The sequence below is a fragment of the Apodemus sylvaticus genome, chromosome 5, assembly GCF_947179515.1.
Source record: "Apodemus sylvaticus chromosome 5, mApoSyl1.1, whole genome shotgun sequence".
In the NCBI taxonomy this organism is placed as follows: Eukaryota; Metazoa; Chordata; class Mammalia; order Rodentia; family Muridae; genus Apodemus; species Apodemus sylvaticus.
The window spans coordinates 11,427,620-11,455,416 of NC_067476.1; the positions used below are offsets into that span (position 1 = coordinate 11,427,620).

The 27,797-nt window shown below is 47.1% G+C and overlaps 2 protein-coding genes across 2 annotated transcripts in view; one reads left to right on the plus strand and one right to left on the minus strand.

Moving 5' to 3' along the window:
• The window catches only part of Slc25a25 (solute carrier family 25 member 25), a 35,906-nt gene extending 14,878 nt beyond the window's left edge, over positions 1–21,028 (minus strand). Inside the window, exon 1 of the mRNA XM_052182184.1 lies at positions 20,637–21,028. Within this exon, the coding sequence (XP_052038144.1) occupies positions 20,637–20,894 (258 nt within the window). The 5' untranslated portion in view covers positions 20,895–21,028. The remainder of the gene's footprint in view (positions 1–20,636) is intronic.
• A 758-nt stretch (positions 21,029–21,786) lies between these two features.
• On the plus strand, positions 21,787–26,791 carry Naif1 (nuclear apoptosis inducing factor 1). The gene is made up of 2 exons (XM_052182187.1): positions 21,787–22,527; positions 24,627–26,791. Exons 1-2 carry the CDS (start codon positions 22,017–22,019, stop codon positions 25,097–25,099), a joined length of 984 nt encoding a protein of 327 aa, XP_052038147.1. The 5' UTR covers positions 21,787–22,016; the 3' UTR covers positions 25,100–26,791.
• The last annotated feature ends 1,006 nt before the right edge of the window (positions 26,792–27,797 follow it).

Here is a 27,797-nt window from a genome sequence, read left to right on the forward strand (position 1 = left end):
TCTCTGATGCAGAAGGCAGAGCCAGTATATAGTGTGGGTCTCCACATGCCAGACTACACAGTCCCACCCAAAGCAACTCCCTAAGGGCAAACCTGGCAAAGGGTATCCACAGAAGCTAGGACGTACAGCAGTTACTAAATTAAAGTTTACAAATTGATAATTTGAAAAAGGCAGCCAGCTCATTCAGGAGAGAAGATGAACAGGGCTCAGCATGAGTCCCTCACACAATTAGCATACCACTATGTCTGATCCTGTGTAAAGTTGAGAAAAGGCAGAAAGTGGCACCCGCTCACAGCACAGTAAGCTCAAATGGCTTATGCAGAACACAGTCTCTGGGAGACCTTGACAACATGGAGTCATCACAGTCTAAGGACTCTGCTTAGTGTCAGTGGTCAACAACAGTAAGCTTGCCACAGTGAAGTCCCTGACTACTGGTGCAGGCTAGATAAGCTCTTGCAGGGAGACTCAATGTGACATTTGGGGCATCTATTATATGCCAAGCACTGAGCACACGGGCTGCTTTCTGAGTAGGGAAGATGATTCAGGAATACGACTCGGGTGTTGTATAAAGCTGTGCAGGCTGCAGCCAGTCCCAGTCTGTTCTAAGTGAGAGCTTGACCAGTCTCATAAACAGCTTCCTGAAGGAAGGAAGCAAGGTTCCAGAAAGATCAGGGTCAAGCCTCAGCTCTTCCTCTCCTTAAATAATTCTGGACAAATTACAGAATTTCCTGTTCTTCTCCCACCTCCAAATGGGGAGTGCTATCACCTACCTTGGCTCCTGGGAGGTCTGGATGCAAGGCTGAAAGGTCCTGACACTTGGCCAACCCTGGTGGCTGTAGTCAATTCAAGAGTCACCAGCCTCTATCCTTCCATGACTCAAGGCTCTCCCAGGTCCCAGCCCAATCCCTGAACTTTCTCTGGGACCTAAGGTTCCCCCACTGGGCAAGGGGAATGTGACCTTCAAGATGCTGCTATGACCTGTCCCCTTTCAGCTGCCACAGTGGCATACGCTTTTAATCCTAGGACTTAGGCAGAGGCAGGTAGGTCTCTATGAGCTCTGAGGCCAGCCTGGTCTATATAATGAGTTACAGGACAGCCTGCGCTACAGAGTGAGACCCTGTCTAAATTTGAAGCACCTTCTCTTTCAACTAAAGCAGTCACATTCTTCACGTAAGTGAAGATAATATACTTTAGTTTGTCACTTTCAAATGGCTTGCACAGTGAAACAGACAGTCCTGAGGCTAATCTACTGAAGTAAAATAAACCTTTCCCCTCAATGACCAAGCAAGTGTAGTCGCAGTGTTAAGAAAGTTTTTCAGTGGTGACAGACATCTTGAACCATATTTGCAGCCTTCTCCATCACTCACCATTTCTCCAATGCCAAACGGGATTTTTTAAGTTCTCCTTCCCACACCCATTCTTTCTCCCCCTTCTGGGAAAAACGATCCCAGCCCAGCCCCTAAACTAGAATGTCCTGTTGAAGGTGCTGTTACCTTAGGAAACTGTTCTGCAGGTCCGACCACCAGCAAGATGGTGGGTCTCTTTTCCGTGGCCTCAGCCCTTCCGTTTTGTTTCCCCAAAAAGGTGGACATCTGGTCTCCCCGTGCGGGAGCCTGAGTGCCTCTGGCTCCATGATCGGTGCCCTCTCTGGAGTCCTGGCACTCAGCTCTAGGGAGAAAGCTAGACAGAAAGTGCCACAGCATCTGTAGCATCCCGGCCTCCTCCAAGTGCCACTGCTGATGACTGCTCACTTCTTAGGGATGTGACCACAATATCAAGGTCTTTAGCTATACAGCTATCGGGGAGTTTCCAGGCTGAAGCTCTACGTGCAGGGGCTGGTACTGCTTTTTCAAATTCGCTCGCTCACTCGCTCGCTCGTGCCTAGCCTGAGAAGTAGCTCACTCAGGGAGCCTCCCCAGCTGCTGGCAATGAGAAGACCAGCTGGGCTACTTCAATCAAAACTCACTTCAGCAGGCGGGGAATCAAAGACCTGGCTCCTTTTTGTTCTTTTTGTAAAACAAAAACAATATCCAGATAGACCTCTCCCGGAGACGGAAACAACTTGGGGCTCCCAGTCATTCAGCCATCCTCGCTCATTCCGTAAACCTAGGACAGAGCATCTAGTCTGCATTCTCACTGCAGCAGGACCTGGCCAATCACCTCTGCCGACACTACTGGGTTCATTATCCCCGACCAGCATCAACCCTCCAATCACAGGCGGAGTATTTCCTGCTTGCAGCCCAGCTAGTCCACCGGGACGTACAGACTAGGTTCATTTTGCAGAATGTGAGCAGGCTCATCTTTAGAAGCAACTTCCTGTTCTCCCCAGGGTAGCTTCCAGAATGCCACTCACCACATACTCGATGTGATCCAGGGTCCTTAGCAACACTTCAAGTGACTAGCACCACTCCCTCCTCCCATTCTTCAATTTTCTCCAAGCCAAGCCTAGCAGAAAGCAAGCCTACATTGATAGCTGTCTCCAGGAGATCACACTGACCTGTCAGCCAGAGAGACTGCTCACCGTTCTCTCAAACCAGATCCACACTTAACCTCTGTCCACTTCTCTGGGCTAATAATCATGTTTAATCTTTAGCAGTTTTTAGTTTAACAGCAGACAAATGTACAGACCAACTATCATCCCTCCCAATGGCAATCAAAGTGTTCATTATCATTCTATTTTAAAATGTATGCCCAAGCCTGTGGAGATGGCTAAAGCTGTTAAAGGTACCTGCCAAGGTCTGCTGATCTGAGTACGATCTTGGACCCATAGCGGGAGCCAAAGTCTATTCCTAACATATGTGTGCCCTCCACATGTCTGCCCAGAAACATTTACCTGCACAGCACATACTTACACAAATACATAAATAAAATTACATTAGAAGATGCAACCCCCCATGCCCCCAGCTCATTAAAAACTTGGGAGAGGATGGGGATACCTACAACCTACCCACTACTACAAGAAAAGAAATGTAGCTACAGGTACCAGCTCTCCAAAGCTCCTGCCCTCTACATTGTAGGCCCACATTTAGCTTATTCTGTAGACACATTTGCATTATGTGAGAAATTCACAGAAATCCACAAATAAATACATTCAACACATATTTTCAATATGTATGAAATAAGTTTCCAAACTATTGCTTTTAAGTTTTCCTTTATTTTTGAGAATTCCATAATGTATGTTTGCTTTGTTTTCTCAAGACAGGATTCTTCTGTGCAGCCCTGGCTATCCTGGAACTCACTCTGTACACCAGGTTGGCCGCAAACTCATAGAGCTCAGCCTGCTTGTGCCTCCCGGGTGCTGGGATGAAAGGTGCGCCAGCACTGCCTGGTTGAGGATTCCATAAATGTGTCCAAAGGAATATCTACTCATCCCTCCACTTCCCCCATGTCCCCCTCAACACACCCATCCTATTTTTTTGATTTTTAAATAACCAACCAACTCCAGTTAGTATGGTACACAGGTCTAGGGAAACCTATAAAGAAAGTGGGCCTCTGCTGGGCAGTGGTGGTGCACGCCTTTAATCCCAGCACTTACTTGGGAGGCAGAGACAGGTGGATTTCTGAGTTCAAGGCCAGCCCGATCTACAAACTGAGTTCCAGGACAACCAGGGCTGCACAGAAAAACCCTGTCTTGAAAAATGAGAGAGAGAGAGAGAGACAGAGAGAGAGAGAGAGAGAGAGAGAGAGACCCTTCTAAGCAGCTATCCACTGCCAGTAGTGCCTCAGTGTGGGGTGGGGCCCAGAGACCATCTATACCAGGATTCTGGCTGGCTTGATCTTGTGTAAATCTTGAGCAAGTCACCTTGGCTGCTGTGAGGTGTTAATCCTCATAGCCAGCATGTGCAGAAGCCTGCATGTCCCAACATTTCACGCCATCCTCCAGTTCCTACATTCTCTCTACCTCTTCTTCCACCAGGGCTCAGAGTGCTGGTGGTGGTGGAGGGTAATATAGCTGCCCTGTTTAAGGATGGGCACTCTGAGCTCAGTCTCTTTCTCAGCACTCTGAGCAGATCCAAATCCCTCTGCCTACTGCGGTCCAATATAAAAGCAGCCTTTTCTTTTTTCTAAGGAAAACACTTTGCAGTCTGGTCCTTTATTTCGTTTTTGTACATTAGGCCATGAACTCATATGGAACAGGCTCTGGCAGCTCAGGCTCTTTTCCGTTTGTCCTCACAAAGTGTGCTTCTTGGGTGGCACAGGCTGGCACTTCTCAGCTGGCTTTCTTACAGCACCCAGGACCACCAGCCCAATGAGCAGGCCTAATCGATCAAGAAAATGTACCACAGGGCTGGAGAGATGGCTCAGCAGTTAAGAGCACTGACTGCTCTTCTGAAGGTTCTGAGTTCAAATCCCAGCAACCACATGGTGGCTCACAGCCATCTGTAATGAGATCTGACACCCTCTTCTGGGGTGTCTGAAGACAGCTACAGTGTCTTCACACTCACATATAATAAATAAATCTTAAAAAAAGAAAAGAAAAGAAAATGTACCACAAGCTAACAGGTCAATCTGGTGGGACACCTTCTCAATTCAGTTTCAGTTGAAGTTCCCTCTTCTAAAATGTCAAGATGACACAAAAACTAGCCAGTACAGAGGTTCTTGAGTTTTTAAATAAAATGTGTAAGGGTGTTTTGCCTACATTGTATCTGTGTACCACATACATACCAGATGCCCACAGAAGCTACAACAGGGTATCAGATCCCCCGAAACTAGAGTTACAGACAGTTGTGAGCCACCATGTGGGTGCTGGGAATTGAATCCAGGTCCTCTGCAAGAACAGCCAGTGCTTTTAACTACTCAGCCATCTCTCTAGTCTTTCTCGGTTTTTGAGATAGTCTTAACTATATCACCCTAGTTAGCCTTGATCTCTGTAGACCAGGCTGGCCTCTAATCACAGAGATCCACCTACCTCTACCTCCTGAGTGCTGGGATTAAAGGCATGCATCACTAGGCCCAGCTTAATTTGTCCACATTTTATCTGTTTTGTGTATAAGTATATGCATATGTGCAGGCAGGTATGCACCAAGGCATGTATGTGGAGGTCAGAGGGCAACTTGCTTCTCTTCTTCTACCATGTGATTCCTCAGGAATCAGACTCAGATCATCAGTCTTGGTAGCCTCTGAGCCATCTTGCCAGTCCAACAGCTGACTCTTTTAAGAGAATGGGCATCTAAATTATGGTATACCCATACAACAGACGCTTATGCAAGGGTTAAAAACAAGACGGCTCTTACAGTGTGCCATGATGGTATGATCTGAAGATTTGTACAATGAAAAATTCATCAGTTATTTCTATATTTGTATATAGGACAATTACCTCTGAAAAGGACCGCTAAATTAAAGAGGGCGGGGGCAAAGATTTACTTAGGATTATGAGTGAAGGCTGCCCAACAAGAGTTCTCTTTTCCTTAAGATTAACAACTCCTTCTACATTTCTTCTACCACATGAGTCCCAGGGAGTTAACTGACATAAGGCTTAGCAGCAAGCCATCTTTATCCACTGAGCCATCTTGCTGGGTCCTGGAAGGTTTGGTTTCACTGAATATTCTTTTCTATCTTGCAAAATCAAAAGCTGGGCCTGACTGAGGCTCATATAGAAACAGCCATAAATACTTAAAAGGAAGCAGCAAGGTCAGAGAGGCAGCCAGCCTGGATACGGCTTCCTGCTGCCTGCGGAGAAAGCGGAAGACCACTGTAGTAGCTGCTGTCTCAATGGATGCACACAAAACTTTCAAAGGAAGTTTTCAGCAATGACAAAATGTAAAGCCCTTCAAACTGTAGGTTGAAATTCCAGCCATCACCTACCAGCTCTGAGATCGTAAGTTACTTTAGTAGTATATGTTCTATAAAAATAAAAACCATCAGGTGGTGGCAGTACATGCCTTTAATCCCAGGACTGAATCTAGAGCCTCTGTTAACAAGGGCTAACACTATTTTTTTCAAGACAGGGGTTCTCTGTGTAGCCCTAACTGCCCTGGAACTCTGTAGACTGGGCTGGTCTCAAACTTAACAGAGACCCATCTGCCTTTCTTTGCCTCCCAAATGCTGGGATTAAAGATGTGGGACACCACGGCCCGATGCAAGCACTTAAAAAACGTTTTCATTTTTGGAAGCTGTCTCTAAGATGCTCAGGCCACCCTTGAACCCATTCTATACCAGACAGGCCTCAAACTCTTGGTCCTCTTGCTGTATCCCACATGAAGCTGAATTTATAGACCTTTGCCACCAGGTCCATTGCTAATTTGATATTCTTATGCACAAAATGAGACAGCATTAGAATGTTTTTTTTGTCACTTTGGGCCAGTCTAGAGACAAGACACCTAAATAAACACATCAATCATATACTATATCATAATACACACACACACACACACACACACACAGTACTGGGGATTGAATTTAGGGCAAATGCACATCCTTAGCCTAACAAGTCAATCCTTTTACAAACCTGAACATTGTTTAGGCACAGAGAGGCTGAAGAAATGGAGAAAGTGATGTCTGGGGTTCCCACCTACAAAACCCGATTATGTAGGTGTTGGCTGTAATTAAATAGATTTCTCCATACCATGGAGCTGAGTTACAAACACCAGGGCTTCTAGCCAGGGCAGGGCATCAAGGAACTAATTCACACCTTCCTATGTGTAACAAGAAAAAACTCAGAATACATGAAGTAATGTTTTCAAGCCATTGAACAGGCACAAAGGACACCATTTCCTGAGAAATGTGTATGGATGAGGCAATTCCTAGCACCGCCATAGCTTCCTGCCTGGGGTTCCCAGGCTCTCATGAAGAGGAAGAGCTTAACAGAGCTGGGCAGCCTCCCAGTAGAGCAGAGGCTGCTCCCAGAGTAGTCTGAGTATTCATGGCTGGGTGCCAAAGAGGAGACAGCTGCAGAGCTGCAGAGGGTCCCCTAGGAGGGAGTCACAACACACCATTGAGCTCACAGAAATGGTCCTGACTGACCTCCAGCCAGGGTGAAAACCTCATCACACAGAGGGTCTGGCTTCATACACGGGCAAAGTCATTAGACTACACCTATCAAAGTAAACCCACTGATATTCAATCTGTTTCAAATAATCACACCCAGACTAACACTCAAGAATATTATAGGAATACAAAGTTGGCTGGCATTCAATGGGGTAAAATCCAGAGCCAGGCCTACTTGGCTATAGTTCCAGTTACTCAGTGGCTGAAGTAGGAAGATCAAACATTCAAGGACAGTCTCAGTGACCTTAGCTTTCCTTGTAAGTCAGGAAAGAACAAACCAAACACAAAGGAATAAATTAGGCCAGGAAGTCACAACTTATCTATCCATGCTTCCTTTACTTCCACAGACCAGGATCATGGAGCTATGGTTTACTGTGTGTTTCGCCAATATTGTGTTAAACACTTCCATCTCTGCTGCATCTCTCTCATTTTCCTAGTGGTTAATACAGTCTATTTCTTATACCACAGCATCTAAATCAGAGCACTGGGGAGATCACTGGTTTCATGGGGTTACTTATCAATTACAACTCTAAGTCTGCTTCCCTCGGCTTCTTGGGTATGAGGCCACCTCCAGGGCAGGGCTGGCACAGTCGACTTCCTGTACCTGCTGCCTGGGCATAGCTGTAGCTCATTCAAAAGAGGGTGATCATCTGCAGGAGGAGCCCACACTTCAAGAACCTAGAACACAGCCTGAATGGATGAAAGCCTGTTAGAAAGAGACCCTAAGGGAATGGGCCTAGTGGCAAATAGTCAAATGGCTTATTGCAAATCACCAGAGAAATAGTGCAGGGTAGAATGTGCTAGCACATCACACAGGACACCTGTGGAGGGCTGTGGACGTCCCGCAGCACCATGGTGTGTGCACCCATGCTGGCGATGACCACCTCAGTCTCCAAGTCTCGTTTACCTCCTTACCTACCTACCTACCACTCTTTCTGCATTTTCATCTCTGCCTGACATTCAGAACAGGTGTTGTCAGAGGGAAGGCTATCAACACTTTTTAATGAAATAATGAAGCCAGGCTTCATATGACAGAAAGCCAGTTTGATTTGGGTGGCTAGTTCCATAATGAGGACTAGTTATGCCAACGAAGTGGGAAGGACCTTGTCCAACAGTTAAATGGGTCAAGCCCCAAGCTCTAGGCCAGTGGTTTTCGACCTTCCTAGTGCTGTGAACCTTTAATACAGTTCCTCATGTTGAAGTGACCATCAACCAGAAAGTTATTTCATTGCTACTTCATAAATGTAATTTTGCTACTGTTATGCATCTTAATAAAATGCAGAATATTTGATATGCAACCCCTGTGAAATGATTGTTTAACTCCTCTCCAAAGGGGTCTTGATCCACAGGTGAGAACCACTGCTCTAAGGTTTTTACCAAAACCAGAACTGAAACCAATTAACGAAAGATGCAAAACGTGCAAAGAGACAGCTACAGGAGCTCAAAGCCACGTGGTCATGATTTACTATTTCAGAGGCACAACTGCCTAGGCTGAAATGAATCAAGCAGCTAATTCAGTTGAGTTCCTCCCTCCGCCAGCCGATGGGAGCCAGAGTTCCAGGATGTAAAGCAGAGTGAACGGACTGGACGCTCCTGCCGGTGACTCAGCCTTCAAATCGGAGACTGAGGAGGAGCCAGCGCTTGTTCCCCTGATACTGCTCAAGGTGGCAGTGATGAAAAGAATGGAACCCCTAACCTGCATCCTAGGAAGTAACCCTGGAAACTCCTGATTGTGACAGAGAACAAGAAGGCTACACAGCAGACTCTGAAGGGCCGGCTCCTGCTGCTGAAAAGCCAGTCCCCGTCAAGGGCCCTCGTTCAAGGTGAATGCCTTTTAACAAAGATGTCTTTTTCTCTTCTCTAAAAGAAAAAAAAGTGTACAAAATTAAGCCATTTTAAGCACAGAACTCTTGAGCTGTAGGGTAAGAATAAAGCCAGTTTGCACTGGAACACATCATAATCTCTGTTCTTCCAAGACCATGGTTCTAATTCAGATTAGATTATCTGTCCTGTGTATTATATTTCTGAAGAGAATGCAGATATAAACTGAGACCAGCATGTAAAAACCCACTTGCCTAAAATGATCCAAAGTTTTCTCTGTACGCCCCTCTGACACGCCAAGTCTCAAGTGAGGACGCTAACCTTCCTCTCTCCTTTCTCTCACGTCAAGAGGCAAACCTGCAGACTCAGTGGTACAGTATTTGCCTACTTTGTACAAGGACCTGTGACTTGATCCCCAGAGCTACCAAAAACAATGTTTTTGGTTTCTCAAAAACTGACCTGGGATCAAGCTAGATCAGATTGTGCCACCTGGAGCCCCAGCACCTGGGAGACAGAGGCAGGAGGATTATGTGATCCCAGATAGTCCCAGCCAACAGGGTTAACACAGCAGAGTCAAACAGAACCATCTTAACTTTCCAAGCCCGCCTGTGGGACACCATTCAGGACTGTGGCTCAAGAGCAAGAAAGAGCCCAGCCACGCTGGCACAGCGCAGAGAAGACAAAGGCAGCCGATCTCTGTGTATTCAAGGCTAGGCAGGCTAAATGCTGAGACTAGGTCTCAAAAATAAACAAATAGCAGGAAAGACAATCCACCCAGAGCCGGCCTTCTACAGAGAGCAGAGCTGTTAAGGGTAGTTGGGAGAATTCTAAGAATGGCTGGTTTGAGCTAGACCAGCTCTTGGAAACAATTAGAAATAGATTTAATTATGGATTTTTTTTTCAAGACAGGGTTTCTCTGTGTAGCCCTGGCTGTCCTGGAACTCACTCTGTAGACCAGGCTGGCCTTGAATTCAGAAATCCGCCTGCCCCTACCTCCCAAGTGCTGGGATTAAAGGCATGCGCCATCACTGCCTGGCAATTATGGAATTATTTACTTCTGATTATTTTTCCTTTTCTATAGGTTAAAGATGAAGAAACTCTAGTAACCAAATACAACTATCATGTGAAAGACAAAAGGGTACAAAAATGAGCTGTGCCACAGTGTGTTAGTATGGGGTGCGACAGAAATCTCCCTCCAACACCTCCGTAGAACCCCGGACAAACCATTTGAGCCCCTCGGTAACCATAGTGTGGAAGCTGAACTGCACACTTGAATGTGTTCCAGATCTAATATCCTATGGGTTCAAAGTCCACCGGAAGGTAACAGCAGGCAGGTGGCTGTGAACAGCTATAATCCCAATGCTTGGTGGGGGTGGAGACAGGAGGAGCCTGAGTTCTGGCAGCCTAGGCTACATAGTGAGACCATTAAATACATACATACAGACAGACAGACAGACAGACAGACAGTGAGATGGTGGTAGCAGCAGCAGGGGCACAAGACTTTTATCCCAGCACTCCAGAGGCAGAGGCAGGCAAATCAGAGTTCAAGGCCAGCCTAATCCACAATGTTCCAGGACAGCCAGGGCTACACAAAGACCCCCCCCCCCAAAAAAAACAACAACAACAAAATCTAAATAGCTACCTACAAATAAAAATACATGACACTAACCAAAAGCAAAAGCAGTGTTCATCATGTAGAGATGAGCCAAGGGCCAAGAGGATTCAGGAATGCACTGCACTGTCACTAGTTTCATCCAACAGGATGATTCAAGTGTGTCACACAACTGATCTAAACTTCTCTCTTGGGCTAGGGTGTGGCTCAGTGTAAGAACTTCGGCCTGGCATGGGCAAGGCCCAAGACTTGATCCCCAGCAAGGCTCAGAACCAGAATGACCCTCCTCTACTGTGTTTACCGCTGGCACTTCAATATGTCTGTATGTCCACAGGCAGCGAAGCTAGGGTTTGGGTTTTAGTAAGAACTCTAGCTCTGCAGGTAGAGAGGAGCTGGAGGAAGCTAAGCCAAGGGGTGAATGGGACAATGAGGAGAGCTCAGGCTCCAGCAGGATCAGGGACACCTCCTTCTCCATTGCTCCAGGGGAGAATGGCTCACCTGTTTCCTAGAAACCCAGGCAAGAGGGAGAAGGCATCACAGGTCCTGCAGGCCTGCCTGCCTTATTCACTGATTAAAGGAAAACGGGTCTTTAGGACAATGCCTCGTTTTCTGTGTCTTGTCAGGTTCTCTCTGTCCTGGACACTGGAGCAGCAGTTACTCCTCGAGGTGCTTCAGCGTGAACAGGAGCCTTAAGTGCTAAGCTAGATTATGCACACGTGTCAATGTCAGAAGCTAAAAGCCACACTGTACAGCTCATCATCTGGTCTCATACTACTGGCCTTGAACTTGCTATCCCACCTCCTCCGGAGCACTGAGGTCACTGGAATGTTGCAGTTGCACTGCACCTAGTGTAATATAAAAGTTTTCAGGGCAAGTCCCTGTCCGTAGGAAGAAGGAGATTGTGTATTGAACTACATTGGGCAGAACCAAAATAGTGGGTTCTGGTACTGCTGTGGCCCAACTTCTAGGCCTCAGACTCACACATGTAAAACAGTGCTGAGAGGTAAAACTTTCAAAGGTTTTCACTAAGTTCTGTCTTCCCGCCTTCAAAGTCATCTCTGAAACTGAGGCAAGACTGCCATGGCTAATAAGATAGCAAAAGGCGTTGTGAAGGTCTGTGTCCCAGGAAACATCTGGACAAACCATGTACATTTATCAACAGCAATGCTAGTCTTTAACTTTCCAGCGTCCTCAAGCCCAGGCCTCTCAGAACCCATATCTGTTTCCAAACTGCTTTAGCCTGTAGATGAGCCTGTTCTCATTGCCATATCCCCTTTACTACCGACAGCCAGACTATACCCTTCACTCTTCGCCTCAGTAAACTGGAGGCAGATGCACATTTACCAGTTTGAGACATTATGTTTTTTAAACAATCAATGAGGGGAAAGCTACCTGGGATATATCAGACCCAATATGGAGGCACACACCTACAGCTCCTGCTACTTGGAAAGCTGAGGACAATTGCCTAGGCTACAGAATAATTTAAAGGCCAGTCTGGGCAACTTACTAGAACCCAATCTGATACACCCTCTTCTAACAAGCACAAGATACATGATGCACATACATATATGTATGCAAACTAACATTCACACACAGAAAATTAAAAAGTCTGAAAAAAAGATTATAATTTTTAACATTAAAAAAAAAAAAAAACCCTTGGAGGCCAGCTGAGCAGTGGTGGTATACAACTTTACTTGAAGCACTCAGGAGGAAGAGGTAGGCAGACCTTTTTGAGTTCCAGGCCAGCCTGGTCTTCAGAGTGAGTTCCAGGCTAGCCAGAGCTACAGAGAAACCCTGTTTTGAAAAAAATTCAGAGGCTAGCAGAGAGGATCGCTGATTTCCCCAAACACATTAGGTAGAGTCAGGACTTAACTGTTGCTCCAAAGCCTGCTCTTTCCACCCCAGCATGCAACACTAAAACTAATCCAGGTAAGAGCAGGAACAAGGGTGGTGGTCAAAACCTTGAGACTTGCTGTGAGAAGGTGGGACCCTTCTTTGATCTCCCAGACTCCTTATCATGGAAGGCAACAGGTGTCACAGTATGACTCATTTGTAAGCTTCCTGGTGGCCAGAATGAAATGGGAGCATGGCATGTCTGGGTGAAGACACAAAACCTGATTGCTGTTTTGACACAAATTAGTCACCTGGGAAGAAGAAACTTCAAACTGAGGGTTTTCCCTTAATTGCTAATTTGTCCACCGTGGGCAGTGCCACTGGGTTGCATGGTGAAAAGTAGGTGACCAAGCCACAGGACAAAGTCCAGTAAGCCTTTGTGGTCTCTGCTTCAGGTCTTGCCTCTAGGTTCCTGGCCTGGTTATATCCAGGACTGTATCATGGAAGCATAAACCAAATAAGTCCTTCCTTCCCCCAAGTTGGTTTCAGTCAGCACTTTCACAGCAACAGAAAGCAACTAGAATACACACACACACACACACACACACACACACACACACTTTCTGAAATGGGAACCTTAAATTGCCGTACTGATAAAATGATTCTTGGAAAAGGTGGACCTCCTCTTGTTCATGTCATACAGTTAGCAAACAAGCTATAGAAACTTCTGAGTCCATATCATATACCATACAAATCACCTATTCAAAGTATACAGTTGGGAGCTAGAGTGGCTCAGCTGTTAGCTATTAGAGCACTTGCCGCCAACGGTGCACAAAGCCCTGGGGTTTAATCCCCAGCACTGAATAAACCAGGTGTGGTGATATTCTTCTGTCCTCCTAGCACAGAGGAGGCCGGAAGTTCAAGAGGTCAAGGTGTTCACTAGCTAGGGCTAAATTCAAGGCCAGCCTGAGACATACAAGAGAAACGTTTGAAATAAAGTGGCCTTCAGTATCTGTGTAGGTATTGCTCACCGTCCGTAGTGAGGATTTTGTTTTTGTTTTTTTTAACAACCCAGTTTTATTATGTGACTATGTTGTTTTAATCCCAGGAGTAGGATAAGGGCTGCTTCAGATTGCCAGAGCCCTGAGAGGGGCAGGGCATATGTTCACAAGTGTGTGAGCACGTGAGCTTCCTGCTGCTTGTTCCGACTGATGCAGGTTCAATGGATTGCTGGTTGGAGATATCTTGACATCAAAAATTAATTTGCTGGGCTGGAGAGATGGCTCAGCAGTTAAGAGCACTGACTGCTCTTACGAAGGACCTGAGTTCAAATCCCAGCACCCACATGGTGGCTCACAACCATCCGTAAAAGAGATCTGATGCCATCTTCTGGTGTGTCTGAAGACAGTAACAGTGTACTTAAGATATAAGAATAATTTTTTTTTTGGCTTTTTTTTTTTTTGGCTTTTTTTGGTTTTTTCGAGATAGGGTTTCTCTGTATAGCTCTGGCTGTCCTGGAACTCACTCTGTAGACCAGGCTGGCCTCGAACTCAGAAATCCACCTGCCTCTGCCTCCCAGAGTGCTGGGATCACAGGCGTGTGCCACCACCGCCCGGCTTAAATAATTTTTTTTTTAAAAAAAAATTAACTTGCCCCTGTAGTGCCAGGGAAATGTTAGGAATCCCCAAAAACACACACACAGGAGCCAATCTGCTGTAACTCACAGCGGGGTCTTTGTTTTATTTGCGCTAGCTCTGCCTGCCCCCCAACGCACCACCATCATGCAGGAAGGTTTTAGTGGTGGGGGAACCCTGAATGTCTATTGGGCAAGGTTTTTATAGTAAGCAGCAAGCAGGGAATGCATGTGTAAGCATCTAATTGGAAAGCTGCTGTCGTTTTAACATAATTGGATGGTGTTGGGAGTCACATCATAAACTTAACTTTCGTTCCCCTCTGCATTGGTGGTCTTATGCAGGGGGTGGGCTGGTAACCTGGGGTGTAGGTTTGTTGGGGGAATAACCTGGAGACGCTGGTCTTATTGGGGATTAGCCTAGAGACTGGAGCTAGGCTCAGGCTTTGTTGGGGGGTTGCAACTTGGAAACTAATGCTAGGTTCTCTAAAATGGAGTCTGAACTTAAAAGCTTTGGCATCTCACCCCTAATCAGCAGTAGTAGTCTAAAGAGATCTAAATTCCTTTGCCTTCTGACCTTCTTTCTCAACTCCCCCGAGTTGGCAGAGTTGGAAGTAGTAGGTAAAAGAACCCAACAAAGTAGCCAAAAAGTAGCGCTCCAACAGTCACCTTTACCTGAGAACATTTGATCATGCAGGAAACCTTACTGCACTTCCTTCCACATTCCTATCTCTCCTTCGGACTAGGACACCAGTAAACTACTTTCTATCTCTATGGATAGCCCCATTCTGGATTTTATGCAGCAAACCATAAAATATGTATTCTTCTGTAACTGGCTTTTTTTTTTTTTTTTTTTTTTTTGCCTTTTCTGAAATCCTGGCAAACACTGTACTAAATTCCAGGAAGCCATACAATGTATGTAAGGTGTATCATGTGAGATGTAAATGCTAACACCTCCAGCTTATAGCAGGAACAGCAGAGATCATGGGAAGATAACAGAAAGTTTCCCAATTGCCTGTGTGTACTGGGGACAGAGGTAAACAAGGTCTCATACTATGTAGCCCAAGCTGGTTTTAAACTTGCAATCCTCCTGCCTCTGCCTCCTAAATCCTGGAGTTACAGATGTACACCATCATGCCTGATGGCTTTCAAATTATTGTTTTTTGTTTCTTTAGTCAGTGTTCAAAATAATGGGTTTAATTTTAATTTTCCCCCTCTTGGTTTTCAGGGCTTCTTTCTGTAGCCCTTGCTGTCCTGGACTCATTCTGCAGACTTAGGATGGCCTCGCATGCCTCTGCCTCCTGAGTGCTGGAACAAAAAGCGCACAGCAGCACCACCTGGCTCATCTTGACATTTTCATATAAGGATATTGGTTTCTGGATTCCTTTTTTTTTTTTTTTTTTTTTTTTTGGAGACTGGGTTTCTCTGTGTAGCCCTGGCTGTCCTGGAACTCACTCTGTAGACCAGGCTGGCCTCAAACTCAGAAATCCACCTGCCTCTGCCTTCCAGAGTGCTGGGATCACAGGCATGTGCCACCACCGCCTGGTGGTTTTTTGTTTTTTTAAGATTTACTTATTTATTATTATGTAAGTACACTGTAGTTGTCTTCAGATACCAGAAGAGGGCGTCAAATCTCTTTACAGATGGTTATGAACTACCATGTGGGTGCTGGGATTTGAACTCAGGACCTTCAGAAGAGCAGTCAGTGCTCTTACCCGCTGAGCCATCTCTTCAGCCCCAGGTTTCTGGATTCCTAAAGAGCTCCTGCATGACTGTTGTTCTGTTCTTAAAGATAGAACTGGTCTCAGATAACAAAGAACTAACATGCTTCCAGTTAAAGTTGGATAATGACCATCCTTGAAGGAGGATGCCACAAGGAGACTCCTACTTCAGGTGGAAATCTGGAAAGTAACTGCATGCCTCTGGTAGTCAGTGACTCTTACAAATCCAGTTCTTAGGAGGCAGAGGCAGAGGCAGGTAGACATCTGTAAGTTCAAGGCCAACCTGGTCTGCATAATGAGATCCATCACAGCCATGGCTACAGAGAGAAACCATGTTTTGAAAGAAAAGAAAATAATAACAATAAAAAAAAATCACAGCTCTAATGGGAAATGGTTAAAGTCTATGCACTTAGTGTAATGAAATCAACTTTGCAATACAGTTTTGCCCACTGACTTTACCCACAGCTGTCTTTAGCAGGGCTAGAAATGAATTCCAGCAGAGGATCTGTTTGCTTCATTCCCGTGTGGTTTCTGGGAGAGTTCAACAATTAGTGACTCTATGAATATCAAAAGATTGCATCTGGGAAGCTGCACCTCAGACAGATGAGGAAGTGGTCCTATTCATTACTTTGGTCCCTCTTTTCAAGTATCAGCTTTGGGGGTATTTTGGAGGCAAGGGCTCGATAGCATTTCAGGCTAGCCTTTTACATTAGCCTCCCCAGTGCACTATGCCCAGTTTCAAATATTTACCCACTTTTCAAATTTATTAAATCAATTTAATAAATATACTTAGTGTAATTTTTTTTCCTAATGGGCCATTACATTATTCCCAATGATGTCTATCCCCTCCCTTCCCAGGTTTGGATCTCACGTCATTAAAGATGGGAGGAGTGTGTGTCTTGCAGTATTTGGCAAGCTGGGGTTGAACTCTTGGACTTGATTTAAACCATCATTTTGTCCCACCCACACTCCTAACCCCAAGCTGCAACTACAGACACATCTCACCACTAAAGGCATCACCATTTTGGATGGCTTTTTCTTCCCTTGTAAAATGATGTAAAATCATGTTACTGCCATGTTTGTTTTTGTAGGATTCAAACTGTACACACAAGTCTCTAGATCGGCAAAGTTAACACAGCATCTGGAATGTTCTCCTACATGAAACCCTTGCCTGTGTGAGAGCCCACAAGTCTAACTAGAAAACACAACTGCTTATAGGTAATACAGACTGCTTTCTTTCTTCCTTTGCCCGGCTGCCAAGTCCTAACCTATGTTTTAAAACATGGATTTTGTTTGGTCACATGAAAATGCCCAAAATAGTCAATGCTATAATTAGCCCAAGCTGAGTCTCATCTCTCAAAGTCACTACCGGTGTCGTCATCTTTTATTCTTTCTTTAGAAAAGCCTTCCCTTCCTTTTGTCCCAAGACAGGCTTCCTCCTCAAATGCCCCTTACAAAGAAAATCTTCCTGGCTGACTGCCATGGGTTTCTCTGCCCATTTCCATTTTAAGTAATTTTTCTGTCTCAGTCTCTTCTAGAACAAAGGCAGAAGAAGGCAAAACTTGCTGGTTTATTTTTAAAGAAAACTTCACTTCAAGCTGTTATAAGCAAGCAAGAAGCTGTATGCAGTCACATGATTCCAGTACATGCATTTGCTGATAAGAGCTCACAGAGGTTCCTGTGAAAAACTCCACTCAGACCAGTTTCCCATGAGCCGCAGGAAACAGGTTCCAACTGTACAGTGTACAAGGCTTCTCCCACAGCAGGCGCCCACTTTTACCCAGAGTGCTCCCCCAAGTCCTTTGGCTCTTACCAGTTATGTAAAAACAGCACTGCTGCCTTTTTTCTCGAGGCAGCTAATAGTAATGAATTCAACAGGAAGTGGTGGGGAGTGTGTGTGTATTGCTGAGGTAGGGTGTCTCGCTGCCGCCTAGTTATTTGCGGAAAGGAACATTTTTCATTTTAACGCTTAAATGTTTATAAAGTAAATCCATATAAAGCCATCCAACTGAGTTATACAAAAGCTGGGACAAGAGGGGTAGGAAGATGAATAAAAACAAAGTGTTAATGAAGTATATATGAAGATGCCATAACGACATGTATTACTTTGTATGCTAACTTATTTTTAAAGAAATCTAAGGCTAAGAGAGCTAAGTTAATATTAAATTCATACTTCAAATGAATTTTTTTAGAATATTTCTCTTGGATCCCTTCCTACTCTTGGGAGTTCTGACTTCTTCTTCTTCTTTTTTTTTTTTTTGTTTTTTTTTTGTTTTTTTTGTTTTTTTCGAGACAGGTTTCTCTGTATAGCCCTGGTTGTCCTGGAACTCACTCTGTAGACCAGGCTGGCTTCAAACTCAGAAATCCACCTGCCTCTGCCTCCCAGAGTGCTGGGATTACAGGCGTGCGCCGCCACCACCCCCCCGGCTTGAGTTCTGACTTCTTAATAAATCTATATTCTTTAAAAAGAAAAAAGCTTCATGTCACAGAACTAGGTCAAAGTAACCACAGAGAGCTACGCTCCTTCAGGTTAACCAAAAGGTTTCCTTTACCTGGATGGTGGCTCATAGCAATAATTCCAGCATGGCGAGATAGGGCAGATAGACAGGGACACTGAGGGAGGAGGATGGCTGTGAGTTTGAGGTCAGCCAAGGCTGCATCCTGAGTTCTGGGCCTGAGCTACTGAGCAAGACATGTCTCAAACAGGTTTTTAGCACTGGGGAATGGCCACTTGTCTCATTTGCCTTTAGTAAAAAAATCACTGCAAAAAAGAAAATGGATTAGGATCAATACTAGATGTGCTACGAATTGCCGGAATACTGTGACTCCCGCGGAGTGACAAAGCTTAAGTGTGAAACACGGACTACACCTGCACTGCCAGCTGTCCTCAATGTGCCTGGCACCACACACAACTGTACAGATCACTGAGAGCAAAAAGCTTCAACTGCTCCCACAAGGCTTCACTGAGCCCTCAGACGCATAGCCTCTGAATTTTGCTATTCTAGCTTCAAAAAACGATTCACGCTGGATGAAGTGGTACACACCTTTCCTAAGACTAGGGAGATGGAAGCAGGCATATCTCTGTGAGCCTGAGGCCACCCTAGTCTACGGTGAACCTGAGTTCTAGGATAGCCAGAACTATATAGTCAGACCCAAGCTCAAAAAAAACAAAACCAGAAATGACTTATTCTTTAGACATAGATGGGGAAATATCCAGCTCATAACACTATTCTATATAAAACTATTCTCTCTCTCTCTCTCTCTCTCTCTCTCTCTCTCTCTCTCTCTCTTTCTCCCCTCCCACCCTTCCTCCTTCTCTTTTGCCTGTCCTAAAACTCCTTATGTAGATCAGGCTGGCCTCCAACTCACAGAGATCCACCTGCCTCTGCCCCCTGGGTGCTGAGACTAAAATCTACAGTCGTCACCACCCAACTAAAACTATCTTTTTTTTAAAAAGGATTTTCTGGTTTTGTTTTTAAGCTAGGAGAATTGTGAATTCAAGGCCAGCCTGGCTACAGAGAGAATCTTATCTTTCAATCTCTTGGGCTTACCCCAAGGATTCTGCTTTACTCAGGGCTGTCCTTGGGCTTCCTACGCTGATACTAAGTAGGTTAAATACCTTGGATGTTAATCCAAGATTATCTTGGACATGACACTTTATGTGGCCACCTAAGTAACAAAGTGACATAATTCACTGCCACCTTACCAGGTTTTCTTCATATCTGGCTATGAAATTTGTAATTACTGTACATACAAATGAACCAAACACTAATTCTGGCCACCAACTGGTTACCAGGCAGACTGCTCATTAGAACTACCCCAGACTGTAAGCCAGGCTATGCGACAATAATGAAAATACTTGGTAAAGGGAAGCCACAGTTAAGGTCAAACTGAAAAGCCAACAATGAAACAGAAAGGGAAGAAAAAGCCACTGCTCAGGGCTTCTTGTGCAGGAAGGACAGTACTTCCTTGCAGACCCAGAGATGGCCATTTCTCCGCCCCTGTCTCCCAGTCTCGGCCCATTCCTTTCCAGCTAACTACACCCTTAGATGTATCTCACTTTCACTTTTTGAAAAAAAGTTCCAGTTGAGTAGTAGTGGCAAAGGCCTTTAATCCCAGGACTCAGGACCCAGGAAGCAGAGGCAGGTGGATCTCTGGTTCTGAGGCCAAGCTGGTCTACAGAGGAAATTCCAGGGCAGCCAGGACTACACACAGAAACTCTGTCTAGAAAAAAAATCCCCAAAACCAAACAAACAAACAAAGAATCTTTCTTCAGATTTTTTAACGTATCAGCACTCCGACTCGGCAAAGGGATCATGAGCCAGTGTTCTGAAACAGCAGTGGGAGGCTGGGTCTAAAAACCCTGAGAAAGAACTGTTCAGTCCCCATCACCCGCATCCACAAAGATCTGCCTAGAACCCCAGTTCCCATTTTTCTTCCCCAACACCCACACGTCTCTGCGAGCAACCAGATTAGAGGCCCCGGTGGCATGGAAACGAAACGAGAGTGGGGGGAAAGGGTGAGGGCGGGAGGGAGAGAGAGACAGAGAGACAGAGAGAGAGAGACAGAGACAGAGACAGAAACAGACAGACCCCGAGACGAGACGGGGTGGGAATGGATGAACCTAGGTGTTGGGGGAGGGGGAGGGGGAGGGTGGGCACCAACTTGGCCTTGAGGTCCGGAGGGCAATCTTGAGATCTGTCCTTCTACCTTGAGGGAAGGGGCTTTCTGTCCATCAGAGACCCAAGGGTGCCCAACTGTAGCCACGACGAGCTTGCCCCACTGCCCGAACAGCCACCTGAGGAGCCCCACACTTAACCCGGTGTAAACTTCCTTTCCATCTGTCAGTCGACGGACACTGTCCCCCCACACCAGGGGTTCCGCTCAGCTCTAGCAGCGTCCATCGAAACCTGACAGGCTCCAGAAAGCTGCCCGAGAAGTCCTGCCGTCCCGACAGGTCCCCTAGGCGTGGGTCCCGCTCCACGACCTCCCGGATCCTCCCCGCCCGCGCGGAGGGCGCACGCAGACCTACCCGGAGCTCGCCCTCCGTGCGGTGCAGTCCCAGGCGCCGCAGCCCCACCGCCAGGTCGTTGACACACAGGCCGCCGTCGCGGTTGACGTCGAGTGTTTGGAAGAGGCTCCACAGGCGCAGCTGGTGGTCCGGGCCGCCACAGACGGCGCCGCCGCACGGGTCCCCTACAGAAGCCGGCGACGAGGCGGGCGACGAGGCGGTGGCGGAGGCGTCCGGCGGCGGGGAGGCCACGCAGCGGCACAACACACTGCTCACCATCGGGCGCGAGGCGGGGGCGCCGGACGCGGGGCTGAAGGCGGCAGAAGAGCGACCCGAGCGCGGAAGCACGCCGACTTTCCACAGACAGCTAGCGCGGGCTCCGAGAAGCCGGCCGACTGGAGGGAGGGGCCGCTTCCGGGAGCCCCGCCCCGCGGCGCGCGGAGGCGCTGACCGCTCCCTCTGGAGCACTGACGGCCAATCACAGGCCGGGATGTCGGCTCCGGGATCAATGAGGGGGCGGGGCCACCGTGCCAGCCCGAAGTCGATTCAAACTGAGGGAGTCGGGGATTGGCTAAAGCTGGGTAATAGGCAAGCAGAAAGCCCTGTGTCCAATTCCCATTCAGAAGCTCTATTTAGACTGCGGAATGATGAGGCTGGGAGAAGCGTTTGTGTACGGAGAGATCGTAGCTATCCGTAGAAATGAAATGTGTATGAGGGCAACTGTGGACTGAAGTCCGAAGACACAAAGCACCATTGAATAAAATATAAATTTAACGGGCTGACGACTCAAGACCGAGAACACGAATCCAAATCAGGAGGCTAAGTTTTTAGTAGTCTCCTAAACTGCCAATAAAACAGCTGAATTTCACAACGTAATAGTCCCGATAAGAACAACTGAACGACAGTCTGATTTTCCAATGGAAGTGAATAATGTCCATGTGGGCGGACATCCCGAAGCGACAGACATACCTTTAGACCAATGCCCAGGCCAGTTGTAGCAAAGAGGTGTGTCCTCTGAGAGGAATGGCAGGCCTGGAGAGCCAGTGATCAGCCAGATATTTGAGCCACGCCAAACCTGGAGGGCGGAGCTTCTCAGGGATGTGCCGAGGGGCGGGAAGAAGGGAAGTGGGCGGATCTCCGCACACCCCAGCGGAAGAGGCAGATTCAGGAAGCCATTACGCAGCTGGCTGGCGGCGGTCGGGCCGGTCAGGGCTGGGCCCTACGCACTTTGCGTAGCGAGGGGGGTTACTTAAGGCTTGGTACTTGGCCTTGAACAAGCCCTACCTGTTCCCCTAAAGGGGGTGGGGGTGAAAGAGAGGCGAGGCTGAAAAAAGAAGAGAAGAGAAATTGGGGCTGTTAAGGGCATTATAATCTCTTTAAAAAGAGAGAAAAGTGGAGGCCATGGCTGTCCCAGCCAAGAAGAGGAAGATGAACTTTTCAGAGCGGGAGGTGGAGATCATCGTGGAGGAACTGGAACTGAAGAAGCACCTGCTGGTGAACCACTTCAATGCTGGGGTCCCTCTGGCTGCCAAGAGTGCAGCCTGGCATGGCATCCTGAGAAGGGTCAACGCTGTGGCTACCTGCCGGAGGGAGTTGCCCGAAGTCAAGAAGAAGTGGTCTGATCTCAAGACCGAGGTCCGTCGCAAGGTTGCCCAAGTCCGAGCTGCTGTAGAAGGTGGCGAGGCTCCAGGGCCCACCGAAGAAGATGGAGGTGGTGGACCTGGGACAGGCAGTGGTAGTGGTGGCAATGGCACAGCCATAGCTCCTGTACTGCTGACCCCTATGCAACAGAGGATCTGCAACCTGTTGGGTGAGGCCACCATCATCAGCCTACCCAGTACCACAGAGATCCATCCGGTGGCCCTCGGACCCACAGCCACTACAGCCGCAGCCACGGTCACCCTGACACAGAGTGAGTGAGCTCTCCTGCTCTGTTCAGCTGCATAAATGGGACGGGCCAGCAAGTGTTGGGACAGCCTGGGGCAAATTGGCTGCCGAGGGTCAAAAGTCAGATGGTGATCTTGGAAAGACCATGAGGTCTTCCAAGAACTCCACAGACTGAAGTGATCTTGTTGTTTTAGGGTCTTCCTCAGCATGTGGATAGCTGGATGTCCATGGCTTCCACATGCTGACCTATGTAGTGTTGAAGACAGAGACTGTCTGTAGTCCCACAGGACTTGGGACCTCATTTTAATAGGCAGCCAGGATATACTTGTTGAGTGACTAACTAGGACTAATACTGCCCAAGTGAGACATCCACTCTGTACAAAGACAGTCTGTGTTTTCAGTATACAAACACCAGGTATTTCTCAGGAGCTTCATGATTCCTATCTATCCATCTGTTCATCATGTTCATAAATGGTTTTATTTATGCTGGGCACCAGAAATACCAAACTATTTAACATTTCCTAGAGGCTAGAGAGATAGCTCAGTGGTAAAGTCCTTGCTTAACACTACAAAAACTTAAATATATAGACCAATTATAGTCTACTAGGGCAGATGAAGTATATATTTGTAGTAAATAAAGCAGTTTTATTTACTACAAAATGGGAAAACCCAAGGACTCACAAGAGGAAAGGGATTTCCTGGTGCAAGGGGAACACATGGTTGATGGCATTGAGAAGTAGGGAAAATAAAAGTAGGAAAAAGAAATAGGTAGAGGTACCTACTGGTAACCCTAGCATTCAAGCAGTGAACCCCTAGGGCTCAATAGCCGTCGAGCCTCATGTATTTAGAGAGTTCTAAGCCAGTAAATGGACTCCATTAAAAAAAAAAGGTATGAACAGTCCCTGGGGTTATCTTTTAATCCCCCTCCAAATGTACACAAACACGTACATGCACACACATGTACCCACATATACGTGAACATGTATACACAGTTTTTTAAAAGGTAAACAAGATTGACATCTCCCACATACATGAAGGCCCAAACAACGAACGTCCGTCCCTCCAGAGGTTCTCTTTGACGACTGATAACAGAAGGAGCTGGTTGGGTTTTGTGTCTGAAATAAGGATGTGTGCCCACACTTCTGAATTCCGCTCAGGCACGATAGGCTTTGACCTGGATCAGCCAGACTCAGTGGTGTGTGGGTTTGCCCTCTTCTCTGCATATTTCTTCAGTCCATATGAAGTTGGAGGAGGATGACAAGCACTGGTCTACTTCAGGAACAGCATCTGCAAGGATGTTCAGGGATCTTAAGGACCAGTTAAGGAGACAGGGAGACATTTTTCTGGATACGTGAGCTGCATCGGCCCCCATCCTTCTTTGACTGGTCTCACAGACGGGATAGGATGGGCTCAAAGCAGCCCAGTGGTTCTGTTGTCATCTCTGAACCTCTTGTCATTTGGAGGATTCGTTGACCTAATGAGTCTAGAGTGGTATGCAAATATTCTTTTTGTTTTTTTGTTTGTTTGTTTTTTCGAGACAGGGTTTCTCCTTGTAGGCCTGGCTGTCCGAACTCACTCTGTAGACCAGGCTGGTATGCAAATATTCTGATGTGGCATTCTGTATTAAGATTTGCTGTTCTGTTCTGTTCTGTTCTGTTCTGTTTTGTTTTGTTTTGTTTTGTTTTGTTTTGTTTTGTCGAGACAGGGTTTCTCTGTGTAGCCCTGGCTGTCTTGGAACTCACTCTGTAGACCAGACTGGCCTCTAACTCAGAAATCCACCTGCCTCTGCCTCTCAAGTGCTGGGACTAAAGGTGTTCTAATGCTGCTGTTCTAATGTTGGCATCTGTCAGATCTGGTGGAGTAAAATCCTGAAACCTGGTTGGAGAAGTATCTCAGTGGTAGAACATATGCTTAGCATATACAAGGCCCTGGGTTCTAGCCCAGCCTCGAGGAACAAAGGAGCTGAACCTCTCAGATTCTGTGTTTTTATGTGAATACTGCCAGGGGAGGCCTGAATTCCCTTTGCCTCCTGCTGCACAGGGTTTAGTGGCCTCCTCCCCGCGTTGCAGAGTCAGCAACGTTCCTTCCATGAGGTGACCCACTTTTGTTCTTTCCTCCCTGTAGTTCCCACTGAGACCACCTACCACACGCTGGAGGAGGGAGTGGTGGAGTATTGCACAGCCGAAGCTCCTCAGCCCCTGCCGCCAGAGACCCCAGTGGAGATGACAGCCCAGCCTCCAGACACATCTGTCAAACCACAGGCACTTAAGAGCCGCATTGCCCTCAACTCGGCCAAGCTGATCCAGGAGCAGCGGGTCACCAACCTGCACATAAAGGAGATCGCCCAGCACCTGGAGCAGCAGAATGACCTGCTACAGATGATCCGGCGTTCTCAGGAGGTGCAGGCCTGTGCCCAGGAGCGGCAGGCCCAGGCCATGGAGGGCACCCAGGCAGCCTTGAGTGTCCTCATTCAGGTCCTTAGGCCCATGATTAAAGATTTCCGGCGCTACCTACAGAGTAACACACCCAACCCAGCCCCAGCCCCTGACCCCGGACAGGTGGCCCAGAATGGGCAGCCAGACAGCATCGTCCAGTGAGGGCAGAGGTCAAGCCAGCACTGGGCTCGTGACTGAAGGAAACGTCTATGGAATTTTAAGTGGGTTCTGTGGGCTGCTTTCATGGGCCATGTGGGTAGCTCCCTCTTGGATAGACACCTGGGGTTTAGGAGTCTGAGAAAAATGAAGGAGACTGGGAAAAGGACTTTTCTGGGCTCCTGGAACCTAATATATCTTACTTCAACCTCTGGGACTGCCTTGCTGAGATTTTAGCTGGGAGCCATGTCTGGTGGTGACGGGACATGGGTTGCTCTAAGACTTGAGACATCACCCACACTCCATTTAGGACAACTTTAAAGCCAGACTGGTTCTCACTGGGGCTACGTCTCAGTACACGATTGCCAGCAAGCTGCCCCACCTCAGGTGCGCCATCCTTCTGAGTGCCATCCTGCCGATGTGGCTGGCAGAAACGCAATAATGCCCAAATAAGAATGTCTCCCAGCACCACTGGGAAGTCCCAGTCCTTTCTCCCTCTCACTGTGCCTCCATTCTCAGGGGACTCTCTTGACTGCTGTATGCCACAACCAGTCAGGCACAGCCCAGCTCTTGCCCCGAGTCATACGCAGCCAGCCCAGCCTGGCTCAGGAATGCTGCGTGTGGTGGGCTGCCCACTCTCTAGTCTTCCATGACACCTCTGGGTAGCCGGTCCGTAATTTGCCCCATTCCCAGACTTTGACACAGGTGGGCTTCCGGTGCTGTCAGTGTTAGAAGGCAAACACCCCTGTGGAATCCTGTTTCCTGCTGCAGTGTACTTGAGGTGAACCTCTAGTTTTTACTTTGTTATTATTGTTTTTCTTTAGAAAGCTCACTTCTAGTCAGTCATATTTATTCTATAGCTGAGCCCTTTCTGGGAGGGCTCCAGGCTCTGTGGCCACCCTTCTTCCTCCTCCGCTGGTCCACACGTCCAAAATACAGTGCACACAGAGCCCTGCTCAGCATCCCACCCCAATACTCCCCTCCCTTCCTGCTCCTCAGTGCCTGGTGCCCTGAAGATGCCCCCTGCCCCCCACTGGCTGAGTGAATCCAAAGCTAGGATGGTCCCTGAATGTAAGAGGCGGAAGATAGAAAGTGGGTGCTTTGAATCCTGTGCTCTAGCAGGACACAGCCTCGGAGGGCCAAAGTACGTCTTGCCTGGCTTTCCACCTTCTCTCGGAGGCGCTTACAAGAGACTCTGCCAGGCAGGGTTTATCTGGATCACTTTCAAACTTGCAGTGCTGAGGCCTCAGGCTCCCACGTTACTACCCTGTTCGCCATGTTGCTGCCACATCTGGGACACTCGTGACCAGGGACAACAACTCAGAGTTCCAGATCTTAGCCAAGCAGAGAGGTCAAGTTGCCTTTCCAGGCATGCGCAGGTAAAGATACTTAGCTCAGTGGAGCTGTTCCGGGAAGAGGTCCCCTGGAGACAGTGAGGGGGTTATCCACTGTCCCTTCTCCAAGGAGGCTTGTGTAATGCTAGCTGCCGAGAGTGGAATGAGGTGGGGCCCCAGCAGGGTTGCTACAGGAGCCTCCTAAGGTTTTGTGACCTAGTTTGGTTCTTCTCTAGGGTTGGAAAACTGAGCCAATGTTGTATCTGTTCATTTGTGCATAAAGAGGAACCCTGGAGTACTTAAGCTAACTTGTTCTTCCCAGGTCACAACTTTAAATTAAAGAAATATCACTTTTTTAAATACACACTCCTCGTCTTTATTGATCACACATAGCCCCCAGGCAAAATCTGCTCTGTCCCTTTGTTGTTGTTATTGTTTGGTTTTTTTTTTGAAACAGGGACTCACTATGTCTCCCTGGCTGGCTTTGTAATGGCTGAAGTTATGTTTTAAGTTTAAGTGGGTATGCTTAAGAGATCTATAAAACAAAATACCTCTAACCTGTAAGCCCCACTTGCCCAAGGACAGATAACTCCCTGGGATGCTGGAAGCTGTTGTTCATATAAGATAATAAGCCACATGTTTTCACTTCTGTCAACAAGCATGGTTGCCCCAACTACACAGAATGTATTTGATCCCATGTAAGTGGAAGGTATGACGGCAGGAAGTATGTCAGGATGTGTGCGTGCCCCAGTTGGATGACGGTGGGAAGTATGTAGCCCTGTGGGTTTTGACTTTATGAGCACAGCCGTTTTGGAGATGCCAGTGCCCTGTGATGGCTCCAAGGAACAGCAGCCTTGGTGAAATGGAGCTAGAAGACAGGCTGTGTGCTGCCAAGGGCAGAGCAGGAGTGGTGACCTCAGCCTCTGAGGGAAGCCCAGAGAGTCCTGAGCAACGCCCAGAGCAGGAGTTGTCTGTACTGCTGGAATTTGGTTTTGCCTTGTCCAGGAGGTGGTTGTACCCTGTTTCTTCCCGCTTGAAGTAAAAAAAGGGTACTTTATTTTTGATATTGCAGAAGCTCACAGTAGAGATATTTTAAACTTCTTTTTTTTTTGGTTTTTGTTTGTTTGTTTGTTTGTTTGTTTGTTTAAGACAGGGTTTCTCTGTGTAGCCCTGGCTGTCCTGGAACTCACTCTGTAGACCAGGCTGGCCTCGAACTCAGAATTCCACCTGCCTTTGCCTCCCAAGTGCTGGGATTAAAGGGTGTGACACCACTGCCTGGCTTAAACTTCTTTTAAAAAGAAAATTTGGATTTTTTTTTTAAAAATTAAAAACTGGATCTTTTCTTTAAATATTCGAATGTATAAAGCTAT

What these genes read in the sequence shown, in the direction of transcription:
- Naif1 (XM_052182187.1), top strand. Translation starts at nt 22,017, where the DNA reads ATGGCTGTCCCAGCCAAGAAGAGGAAGATGAACTTTTCAGAGCGGGAG. An exon ending in CACGGTCACCCTGACACAGA is followed by an intron (nt 22,528 to 24,626) that starts GTGAGTGAGCTC and finishes TCCTCCCTGTAG; the next exon opens with TTCCCACTGAGACCACCTAC.